The following is a 12,673-nucleotide window of genomic DNA, read 5'->3' as shown; positions in this document are numbered from 1 at the left end:
TGCCAGAATGAAGAACTAAGCCCAGTGAAAACTTGTCAGGTCCAGCCTTATCATGACAGCTGTCCGTGGGCAGAGCAAAGAATTCCATCATCCTTGGAAATTAAAGGATTTTGCAGCCTCTTTGAAACCAGCTGCCTCCACGCTGACCTGACCCTGATGGAAACGGGGAGTTATCTCTGCATTCTTGACCCAGGCAGCTCAAGGCCGAGGCAATGAAGGTAAATTCTGCCCATGTTTCCCAGAGCCAGACGCTGGGAGGCCTTCAAAGGGCTGGCCAGGCAGCAAACTCCACAGAAAGCGATGGAAGAAACCATCTCCTTCCTGGGAGGTTTTTAAGCTGAGGTCAGATGGCGATTTGTCATGGACGCTTTAGGTGAGATTCCTGCATTGGGGTTCCTTCCAACTCTGATTCTATGATTCTAGTATATATAAAATTTTTATTAGTTTTTTAACATATCATTTTCAACAGTAATTAAACATACTTTTACATCTTATTCATATTTTTTTTTACTTCCATCAATCCTGTCTGAAAATTTTCCAATCTAATCTCTCAGTATGCATTTCTTATTTTCCCTATTACATTTCAAACTCATAACCAATATCTCTATCTTTTTCTACTTCGTAACACTTCATATATTTCTCCTTACAAAACTTCTTGTAGTCCTACTAGCGTAATTTGTTGGTTACAGTTGCTCTTCAAATAATTCATATACTTCTTCCAATCTTCTGTAAATCTCTGGTCCCGCAGGTTTCGAATCCTTCCTGTCATTTTGTCCAATTCTGCGTAGTCCATTAATTTCGTCTGCCATTCTTCTTTTGTCAGAATTTCTTCTTGTTTCCGTTTCTGGGCTAACAATACTCTTGCCACAGTTGTTGCATATAAAAACAATTTAACATCTTGCCTATTAATGTTCTGACCTAAAATACCAAGTAAAAATGCTAGTTTTTTTTTTTTTTAAAAAGTATATTTCAACATCTTTTTCATCTCATTATATATCATTTCCCAGAAGTTCTTTACTTTTTTACATTCCCACCACATATGATAAAATGTTCCTTCTTTTTCTTTACATTTCCAACATTTATTATTTGTCTTACACATTTTAGCTAATTTCACTGGTGTAATATACCATCTATACAACAGTTCCATGGTTCGAGGGCAGTGCGGTGCAGTGGTTAGGGTGACAGATTTCTAGGACCTGGGAGTGACCAGGATTCAAATCACCGCTTGGCCGTGAAGCTCACTGGTCATGACCTTGGGCCACAACCTCGCAGGGCTGCCGTCGCAGGGACAGAAAGGGGAAGAGGAGAATGATGTATAGAATCATAGAATCATAGAATCATAGAGTTGGAAGAGACCACAAGGGCCATCGAGTCCAACCCCCTGCCAAGCAGGAAACACCCTCAGAGCACTCCTGACATATGGTTGTCAAGCCTCTGCTTAAAGACCTCCAAAGAAGGAGACTCCACCACACTCCTTGGCAGCAAATTCCACTGTCAATTAGCTCTTACTGTCAGGAAGTTCTTCCTAATGTTTAGGTGGAATCTTCTTTCTTGTAGTTTGGATCCATTGCTCCGTGTCCGCTTCTCTGGAGCAGCAGAAAACAACCTTTCTCCCTCCTCTATGTGACATCCTTTTATATATTTGAACATGGCTATCATATCACCCCTTAACCTCCTCTTCTCCAGGCTAAACATGCCCAGGTCTCTTAGCCGTTCCTCATAAGGCATCGTTTCCAGGCCTTTGACCATTCTGGTTGCCCTCCTCTGGACACGTTCCAGTTTGTCAGTGTCCTTCTTGAACTGTGGTGCCCAGAACTGGACACAGTACTCCAGGTGAGGTCTGACCAGAGCAGAATACAGTGGCACTATTACTTCCCTTGATCTAGATGCTATACTCCTATGTATGATCTCCCTGGAGGGGTATATCTGAAAGCAATAAATAAATAAATAAATAAATAAATAAATAAATAACTGGGGATTCTTCAGCTCTGATTCCTGCATTGCAGGGGGCTGGACTAGAGGACCTTTGGGGTTCCCTCCCAACTGTAACTGTGTGGGTAATGCTAACGGCAGGTACACACAGAATTTACTGTACCTATTTTGTGGGTAAAACGCCTCCTGTCTTGCTCTGCTTTTGAATCCAAGTCGCTTGGGGTTGCCCTGGGCGAGAGAAAGCTGCTAAGATTTCCTAGCCCCACTCGAGCCTGCCTGAAGGGGACTCTGGCTTCCCCGTTGGAGCAGTGGGGCTGGCGGGGCAGAAGGCAGGGAGACCAACAGCAGGAGAGCCAGAGCCAGCAAGAAGCAGAGTCCACAGCCGGCAGTTGCATCCTCACCTCTAGAAGCATAAGGACAGGACGAGAGCTGAATCAGGCCAGCCAGTCCAGCCTCCTGTTCCCACAGGGGCCAAAGGGAAACCCCCGAGCAGGACCTGAGCAGAAGAGCAGCTCTCCCCTTCCTTTTATCTGTCCTGCTTCAATGTGTGATAGGAATTTTGAGGTCTTAGATCTATGTTAAACATTCATAAGTGTACCAACCAAGCACGTACATAGATCAGCACAGGAAGACCGACCTGGAACCATTTTGATTCCCAAACTGAGCAAATGTTTTCTCTGCAAGGTCAAGGAAAATGGAAAAGCCTCCCCATTGTCTTTTCCTTCACAAATCCTAACGGTATGTCTGTGTATGAATAGGGTGATCCTGTGACCTGGCTCAGGAACTAAGTATTTATCATTACGAAAGACTGGCCAGGCTCCCCAAGTTATCCAATCAAGTGAGCATTAACAGGTAACCTGTCAGATGAGATAAACACCGCACTCAGATTTCTGCTGTGGACCGCCTTTTCTGTGATGTAGGTATGATGTTTGTGGGGGGTGGTCTTGGGTTACACCCCTTCTGTGATGTAGGTATGATGTATGGAGGGGTGGTCTTGCGCTCCAGGGCAGGGAATTTAAAATGTCTATATAAGGCCTTGCGTGCCATTGTTCAGGGTTCCTCCTCCCTCCTGCGTGTGGTGAGTGAGGACCCTGTTGCAACAGATCAATAAAAGATCAGGCTTACTAGCTGCTTTGCTTCTCAATATTCACTGGTTGGCCTCTGTTATTTTCTCCTACCAATAGGGAACCTACGTAAGGACTCTGTATGGGCTCTTGGATACCCCATAAGGGAAAAAGGGCAGATTTTGTTTACAACAAATGGATACCCAGAAATTCTAGCTTTGAGAGAGAGGGACAAAGACTCTTCTCTACCCTCTTATCGGCAGAGGCTTCTCTCTTCCACCTGAGAGCTGATTTCTTTCAGAAACCAGCTCTGGAGACAAGCGGAAGCCACTCATCCAGCCAGGATCAAGCCCCTCGCACAGTGGCGGGGACCAAAACCCCCCAAACCTCCTTCTTCCTGACCGGCTTGCAATGTTCAGAGGAAAAATTGTGAGTGTCAGGCTAGGACTGCAAACCACTGGCAGAGAGACAGGATTGGATGGGAAATGGAATTGGACCGCCTTGGAGAAGCCGCAGGTGTCAGAGATAAGATTCTAGACTTGAGGCCGCAGCATTTAATCCTGGGGGGGACGGGATGCGGTCAGAGCTACATTGACGTACCGGTGCGGTTTGGGGCCAGTTTTGCCAGGAAATCCCCTGCAGCCATTGACCTGAGGTTCAAGGGGCTGTTTAGACAACGCATTCCTTCCTGAATGGAAGAAATGAAATTGTGGATAGCCAACGAAACTGGCCGTGGAAAGATTCATAGCAGATAAAAGAGGAGGCTCTCTGGGGCCACGAGGCTTGCTGACTTTTTTTGGGGGGGGGGACGACCCTTGGGAGTCTCTTCCAACCCTACAATTCTATGATTTTGAGCTGGCCACATTTTGGGGGTGAAGTTTTTTTAAAAAATTAATTTCACTTTATAATGCATATAAAATAGAGAGAACGATTATAAAAACAGATGACAAGGGATGAAAAACAAGGCTATAAAATAGGCGTGTAGAATGAGTAACAGTTTCACAGGGGTCCAAGTAAATACTATCAGTATCATCAGATTATTAATTCCAGATTTTTCACGCTGGTGATGAGGGTTGCCTTGAAAAGGACGGTTGAAAATGCCAAATCACATAAAAAATTGTCTGGAGCTTCTCATCTTTGTCGACACCTCAATTATTGTTTGATTTTCTCTGTTATAGCTCTATTCCAGAGTGTCCAATCTAAGGTTTTGGGCTGTTGAGCTGCAGCTACTATTTGAGTTGCCAATTTCATGGATAAAAGCAATCCTTTTAACCACAGACCTGCATTGGCATCCTCAGAAATACTCAGCGTTGATTTAGGACTACAGTCAATCGTTCCTTTAGTAGCGTTTGTCGTTTCTGTCGGAATTAAATTCCAAAAAATCTGGCACCGCTTTGCCTTCCCATCATGAAGGATAATGTGCCCCAAGCTGGGCGTTATGAAATGGGAGGCTGTTGGGGAGACCCTGCATTTTGCTTCCATCCCTGCTGAATCTCCTGCGTGGCATTAATTGGAGGAGAGGAGGAGGAGGAGAGACCTAGCAGCCCGAGAAGGGCAGCCTCCTCCATCTCCCTCCTCTGCTGCTGCTGCCTCTCCCCAGCCCTTTTCATCTGCTCCCAGTTCAGAGCAATTACTTCTCTGCTGGGCGCAGATTCCTCCTTGATCTTCTTGGCTCTCATCTCTCCCCTCAGATTGAGGCACTAATGAAGCCTCCGCAGGTGAGATCCTGCAGCATCTACTACACACGACTCTTCCAGCTGCTGCTATAACTGACAATCGCACCCGCTTCCCGTGGAGAGAAGCAATTTAATTTTTCTGCCACTATCTCAAAAGGACATCTTGCTCCCATGTGCCAGGCTGGAGTGGATGCATCCTGCACAGGTCCTTTCCCCCCATTTTGTGAATCAAGGACTAGGGGAGAGAGGGCTGATGTGCTCGGATCCTGCTTGTGGGTTTCCCATAATGGGGATCTGGTTGGTCACCGTGAGAACAGGATTCTGGTCTACATGGGCCACTGGCTTGATCCTGCAAGGCTCTTCTTCTGTTCCAATGAATGCCTGCAATAGGTTTTGTAAGACTACCATATTTATAGGTTTTTTTAAAAGGTAACGACATAAGCTTTTTGAGGGCTCAAAAAGAAAAGGAAAAAACTCTAAGCAAAACTCTCAGCATACTGCAAACATTTTTTGTGCGCGCGCCAAGTTTCTGTCCATTGCTTTGGGCTATTAGATAAGGCTGTATAAAAATCCCCCAAAATAAATAAAAGAAGATCAGAGATTTCCCGCACAGCATCTGGTCTCCCTCCCTGCATTGTGTTCTTGACCACAACCATTCCCCGGCCTAGAGAATGTCAGCAGCTCCTCCAAAACAACATCTGGCTTGCCTCTCCAAAAAACCAGGGGGTTGGCGGGGGTGAAGAGGGGAGAAAGCCTTTCATTTGTTTTCCAGGACGTATCTGTAGTCACAGAATCGTACAGTTGGAAGGGACCCCTGGGGGTTATCCAGTCCAACCCCCTGCAATGCAGGAATCACAGCTAAACAATCCCTGACAGGTGGCCATCTAGTTTCTGCTTAAAAACCCCTGGCGATCGAGAGGCCACCACCCTCCTCCCAGTTCACTTTCTGCTTGATCTTCTTGACAAAGGGATAAATCGCAAAGCTGCCATCAGCAGGGAGAAGATACAGCATTTCAGCAGGCCACTCCCGGAGCCCTTTGGCTGTGGGGTTGCTGCTTCAGAGGGATTTGCAGTGGTGGCTGGTGCCCACTGAGGCTGGTAAGAAGCCAGGCAGGGAGCCCAGCACTTTTGTTGTTTAGTCTTTTAGTAGTGTCCGCCTCTTCGTGACCCCCCTGGACCAGAGCACACCAGGCACTCCTGTCTTGCACTGCCTCCCGCAGTTTGGTCAAACTCATGCTGGTAGCTTCGAGAACACTGTCCAACCATCTTGTCCTCTGTCGTCCCTTTTTCTTTGTGTCCTCCATCTTTCCCAACATCAGGGTCTTTTCCAGGGAGTCTTTTCTTCTCATGAGGCAGCCAAAGTCTTGGAGCCTCAGCTTCAGGATCTGTCCTTCCAGGGAGCACTCAGGGCTGATTTCCTTCAGAATGGAGAGGTTTGATCTTCTTGCAGCCCATGGGACTTTCAAGAGTCTCCTCCAGCACCAGAATTCAAAAGCATCCATTCTTCGGCAGTTAGCCTTCTTTGTGGTCCAGCTCTCACTTCTATACATCACTACTGGGAAAACCATAGCTTTAACTATACAGACGTTTGTCGGCAAGGTGATGTCTCTGCTTTTTAAGATGCTGTCTAGGTTTGTCATTGCTAGCCCAGCACTAGGTAAAAGTAAAGGGACCCCTGACCATTAGGTCCAGTCGTGGCCGACTCTGGGGTTGCGGCGCTCATCTCACTTTACTGGCTGAGGGAGCTGGCGTACAGCTTCTGGGTCATGTGGCCAGCATGACTAAGCCGTTTCTGGCTAACCAGAGCAGCGCACGGAAACGCTGTTTACCTTCCTGCCGGAGCGGTACCTATTTATCTACTTGCACTTTTTGTGCTTTCGAACTGCTAGGTTGGCAGGAGCAGGGACCGAGCAATGGGAGCTCACCCCATCGCGGGGATTCGAACCCCCGACCTTCTGATCGGCAAGTCCTAGGCTCTGTGGTTTAACCCACAGCGCCACCCGCGTCCCTAGCTCAGCACTAGCGGGCGGCAAAACAAACCCTTTCCAGTCTTGTCCCCAGCCTCCTCTTCCCTGCTGAGATCTACAAAGGCAAAACTGAGGCTCAGGAGGAGGAGGAAGAAGGCTGTGCCATTGCATCTCCTGGGCTGGTTGAAAGTAAGGAGGGGGGCAAATGGAGACTGAGCTTTGTGAGGCTGAGCCCCACTTGCCGTCATGGGACCAGCTCTCCTTTCCCAGGAAGGCTCGTGGCATGGTGGCTGGAAGGAGAGATTCTGAGCAGAGTTCCTTGCATATTTCAAGCACCACTTTTACAACCAGCAAGCCGTGCCAGTTTGTGTCGGTGCCTCGTTGAATCAGGCACTGGCGGGGGGCCCTTTTGCTGCTTTCTTTCCTCACTTGGGGGGGAAATATGAACCTTTGGCTGTGGAGCTAATGCACTGCCCATAAAAGTATTTGGTAGAGATTGCCAGCCAAGGGGGTTGTGAACTGCCCTGACCCCAGAAAAAAGCCAGAAAAAGAGCCAAATTCTCTGTGTTGTTGCTTTTCTTTTGCTTTGAACAAACTGTCCTGCTCACTATTTACTGGGACTCTGGAGTCCTCTTGCCCACAAACTGGAGGGTCTCCAGGACAGGGCAGGGCTTATGATGATGTCTGAGGAGGGCCGGACTGAAAGGAGGCCAGAATGACCATCATTTTCTGCAGTGCAACAGGGGAAGGGAGAGCCACCTCCCTGTTTTCAGGCATCCTGGAACTGAAGGACACGAGCAGAGCATCTGCTGGATGAGGCCAGTGGCCCATCTAGCCCAGCATCCTGTTCTCACAGCGGCTGAGCAGATGCAGAAGCATTGCTCCAACTGCGGAGGCAGGGCAGAGCCATCCTGGCTAGGAGCCATAGAGACACCCCCCCCCCAATTTGTCTTTTAAGGTCTTCCAAGTTGGAAGCCATCACTGCCTCCTGCAGCTTTGAGTTCCCTACTTCAACCATGCACTTGAATTTCTGCTTAACCCTCAAGAAAGAAGGGCAGTTTTGCTGGCCAGGTTTAATTCAAATCCATCAAACCCCCTTTGGGGAAGGTTCTCTGGCAGGGTGGAAGGAAGAACTTGCCCAGGTGAAGACCACCTGGTGGAAACCCTCACACATACGGTTCTTAATTGTAAACTAAATGCTGATCTCCATCAGCAATTTCTAGATCAACTCTGCATCCCCAAATGGAAACCAGAGTTGGAGGCCCTACATTTTCTATTACTGGGGAATGATCAGGAGCTCGCCAAGTTAGTGGCTAAATATCTCTTTTTGGGTTTTTTCCGTCGAAATACACTGCAGACGTCTGATCTCCCTGGAGACCAAGAGATGTGACGATAGACTGCTCTGCCTCCTTTCTTTTAGCAAATGTTTTGTGCCACTGGGGAAGTGGTAATTCTGTATTGATTTGTTTTGGATGTTGTATGCGATGCCAATAAAGGTTTTACGATACGATACGATTTTGTTTATCTGCCCTTGGGCTCGGATTCTGCTTGTGGGTTTCCCATCATGGGCATTTGGTTGGTCACTGAGAGAAGAGGATGCTGACTAGATGGGCCACTGGCCTGATCCAGCACGCTCTCCTTAGGTTCTTATTGGGAAGAATCTCAGCAGAATACAGGCTGGTCCTCAATCTCCCCCAGCTATTAATCCCATCTCTCTCTCTCTCTCTCATTAATTCCATCTACAGGCAACTGGCTCACACAAAGGGGAGACATGGAGAGGGAACAGGTTAGGATGGAGGCACCGGCACCAGCTGTGCTGAATTTCCCAAGGTGTGGAGTGAAGACCCCAGAGGAGCAGCCGCCAGAGTCGCTTAGCTTATCTCCACGTCAAGAGCCCTCTTCTCCTCCGCCAGCAGACTGGTTAGCGAATTCCTCCTGGAAACCCCAAAGAAACAGAGGCACAGAAGACAAAGGGCATCTTTTACCCGATGCTTAACCCCAACTAAAAACAGAAACACGATTTTGAAAGCGTCAGCTTGGCATTGTGGAAGTTGACAGCTTTATATTTAATAAAGGATTTATTTTTTAAGTTCAGTAGGAAAGGACAGTTTCCGTGGTGGGATTGCCACGCAGGGCTGGGAAAGGATCCCTGCAGGAAATCATGGAGAGCCACTGCCAGACAGAGTAAACCATACTGACTGGTAGCCCAACTCAGTTCAAGGTAGCTTCCTTAAAACAATTCACCTGGTTGAAAATAAAACAGGCTGGGCCTGCCTCAACTGAACACTGATCATTTCAGAGAATGTGAGTGAATTAGGACAGAGGGACATAGAAATAGGCCTTATTCCGTGCCATCCTTGCTGGGCTCAACTGACGTCCCCCTGCCCCCAATGGAGTAAATTTAAAAAGCGTCCAGGAAGATGTGGCCTCTGAGGTCGGAACTAAACAGTACAAATTGAGAGCATTTGCAGATGACTTAGTATTGACGTTACAGGAGCCAGAATCTAGTACTAAAAGGGTTTTAGAACTGATTCAAGAATTTGGTCAAGTGGCAGGATTTAAATTGAATAAGTCAAAAACCAAGGTCTTAGAGAAAAATTTAACACCGATTGAAAGAGAGAGGTTTCAGAATGAGACAGGTTTAACAGTGGTTAAGAAAGTTAAATATTTGGGGATTAATATGACAGCAAAAAATGGGAATTTATTTAAAGATAACTATGAAAAATGCTGGTCTGAAGTGAAAAAAGATTTAGAGATTTGGTCAAATTTGAAGCTTTCACTGTTGGGCCGTATTGCTGCGATAAAAATGAATGTATTGCCTAGAATGTTGTTTTTGTTCCAAACTTTGCAGATTGTGGACAAAATGGATTGTTTCAAGAGGTGGCAGAAAGATATTTCTAAATTTGTCTGGCAGGGCAAGAAGCCTAGAATAAAATTTAAAATACTAACAGATGCAAAGGAAAGAGGTGGATTTGCCCTGCCAGACCTCAAACTTTACTATGAATCAGCAGCCTTTTGCTGGTTGAAAGAATGGCTACTTCTTGAAAACACTGACATTTTGGACTTGGAAGGTTTTAATAATGTGTTTGGATGGCATGCATATCTATGGTATGATAAGGTCAAAGCACATAAAGCATTTAGAAACCACATTGTCAGGAAAGCGCTATTTAATGTTTGGTTAAGATATAAGGATTTGTTAGAAAATAAAACCCCAAGGTGACTGTCACCAATGGAAGCGAAAGCCTTGAAAAAGGTCAATATGGAGGTCAAATGGCCGAAATATTGGGAAATTTTGGAACAAGACGGAGATAGACTGAAATTGCAGAGTTTTGAAAAATTAAAAAACAAAGTGTGAGACTGGCTTCATTATTATCAGATAATGGAGGCATTTAAATTGGACAGGAAAATCGGCTTCCAGGTGGAAAGATCCAAATTAGAAACAGAATTGTTAGAACCCAAAACTAAGAATTTGTCAAGAATGTACAACTTGCTGCTGAAATGGAATACTCAGGATGAAACGGTAAAATCGGCTATGATTAAATGGGCACAGGACGTTGGACACAATATTATGTTTGCTGACTGGGAACAGTTATGGACCACAGGTATGAAATTTACGGCATGTAATGCCTTAAGAGAGAATATTATGAAAATGATATACAGGTGGTACATAACCCCAGTCAAGCTTGCAAAAATCTATCACTTGCCCGATAACAAATGCTGGAAATGTAAAGAAACTGAAGGTACATTTTTTCACCTTTGGTGGACGTGCCCAAAGATTAAGGCTTTCTGGGAAATGATATATAATGAATTAAAAAAGGTATTTAAGTATACCTTCCCTAAGAAACCAGAGGCCTTCCTCCTGGGCATAGCCGGCCAAATGGTGTTAAAAAAGGATAGAACTTTCTTTATGTATGCAACAACAGCAGCAAGAATACTCATCGCAAAGTATTGGAAGACACAAGAACTTCCCACGCTGGAGGAATGGCAGATGAAACTTATGGACTATATGGAACTGGCGGAAATGACTGGTAGAATCCGTGACCAGGGAGAAGAGTCGATGGAGGAAGATTGGAAGAAATTCAAAGACTATCTTCAGAAACATTGCAAAATTAAAGAATGTTAGAGTGATGTTGGACTGAAAATAAGTGGTTTCCAGCTGTACAGGTTAAAGTTAATGATAGATTAAGATTAAAGATTAGGATTAAAGATGTTTAAAGAAATGGAAATTTGACATTAAGAGGGAAAATTTTAATGTTATATGATACTAAGACTAAAGATCAGGTTTAAAGAAGTTGAAGTTATATATTTCAATATCTTATTAAAGCTAAAGATTGGGATTAAAAAAGTGGAAAAGAAATTGCTGGACAAACAATTTGAATTGGAATACAAAAGAGGGAGGTATGAGGAAGTCCAGAAAATAAGTAACTAAAAAAACGGAAATGGAAAAGAGATATTGTTTTTAATTGTTATGTTTTTTGTTCTTTTATTGTTGAATCTTGGGTTTTTTTGTGTGTGTTTTTGTTATCTTCTTTTTGAGATATGTATTGTGTATGTTTTTCTTTCCTTTCTTTGTTGTTCAAAACTTTAATAAAAATTATTTTTTAAAAAAAGGAAGATGTGGCCTCTGCTCCGTTTGTGTGCTGGTAGCAATTATCCGACACTGAACTCCCATTCCTGCATGCGCCACAGTTTACAGCCAAAATATCCCAAGCACCATGTAGCAGAACAGCCCAGATTTTCAAGGCTTTTTGGCTGTTCTGCTTCTCCCCGTGAGCCGCAGACAGGACCTGGCAACCCATCCACAGGTTGGGGGAGGGGGGGGGGAAGAGCTTCAAGTTGCTTGGCTGACACACAAATTTGGGGAGTTGGCTCTTTGTGCATGGAAGGGAAAACAAGGGGCGAGAAGGATACACAACACTCTTGAGGACTGATTGTAAAGAGCTGAGCCTCAGCCCTGCAAGAGGCACCCAGAATCCTAAGCTGCTTTTTCAAAGTTGTGACACACTGTGGTTGCCACAGAGTGAAGGAAGATCCCCAGTCCTGTTACGTGAGCAAGGAATCGGGGCCAGGGACACCTTTTGGCATTAAGACCTTAATGCAAGATCTAAGATACAGATGCTTCCAGCTACTCTCTTTGGGAAAATGTACTAAAACAAAACGTAACATTTATTTATAATTCTGTTTGGAATCGAAAAGGGTTAGGGTCAATCCTTTGTGCACTAGTTTCAAGTGGGGAGCTGGTTGGGCCCAGAACATTGCTTTAGATGGGGCTGTGGGTTGATTCTGCAAGGCATTCTTAAGTACCCAGAGTCAGACCATCTATGCAAGTCGCTCAGCTACTGAACTTGGGCAGAAACATTACAGTACATCCCCTGTACTGCCATTTAATAACCTTCCAAATGGGAGAGGACAGGACTTAACCAAGGACTATTATTTAAGAAAAAAGCTTCTTCAAGTTACAGCACCTCTGCAAACCAGCAGCCAGCCAGCACCCTCTACTCATGCCTAAACTCTCCAAATCAATCTGGGTAACATTAACAGGTTTCCAGGAACCAATAATCAGCATTTAAAGTTCCATAGAGAAAATAACTGCAAGGGTTTGATGGCTGAACTTGGGCACTTACCTGTGCTCTCTGAAAATGGAGTACACCTGTCAGCATCAGTCAGCTGGCTACAGAACGCACCAAATTCGGAAGAAGTTGATTCGGGCACTGTTGAGCTTTATGGACCTCAAACATCCAGCTACATCAGAAACTGCTTCCCGAGTGGAACCATGATAAAAGGCACTCCTGCTTCCAAACTAAATACCCTTGACTAAACACCCATATTTGGGAATTCCAGGATTTTCCAGAGGGGCAGCCAGATCAGTCTGAGGCAGCAAGAACAACAGAGTGTCACCCTTGTATCTGATGAAGTAGGCTCTATCCATAGAAAGCCAATAAATGTTACTTTCCAGGTGTCCAAAGACGCCGTTGTCCAAGCACAAGACTTTGAAACACACACGGTAGAGCCCACCAATAAAACAGGCACTCGC

The 12,673-nt window shown here is 45.3% G+C and overlaps 1 protein-coding gene across 2 annotated transcripts in view; it reads right to left on the bottom strand.

Annotated features, from left to right (window-relative positions):
- The window catches only part of LOC308480030 (uncharacterized protein), a 164,451-nt gene extending 162,707 nt beyond the window's left edge, over nt 1-1,744 (bottom strand). For both annotated transcript variants that reach the window (XM_081011244.1, XM_081011245.1), the window contains exon 1: nt 1,510-1,744. In XM_081011244.1, the coding sequence (XP_080867370.1) occupies nt 1,510-1,728 (219 nt within the window). In that variant the 5' untranslated portion in view covers nt 1,729-1,744. The remainder of the gene's footprint in view (nt 1-1,509) is intronic.
- Nucleotides 1,745-12,673: the final 10,929 nt, after the last annotated feature.

This window comes from Podarcis pityusensis (genome assembly GCF_964106645.2).
Source record: "Podarcis pityusensis genome assembly, chromosome: 6".
Classification (NCBI taxonomy): Eukaryota; Metazoa; Chordata; class Lepidosauria; order Squamata; family Lacertidae; genus Podarcis; species Podarcis pityusensis.
The sequence above is the reverse complement of the archived record's forward strand: the minus strand, read 5'-3'. Positions and strand labels throughout refer to the sequence as shown.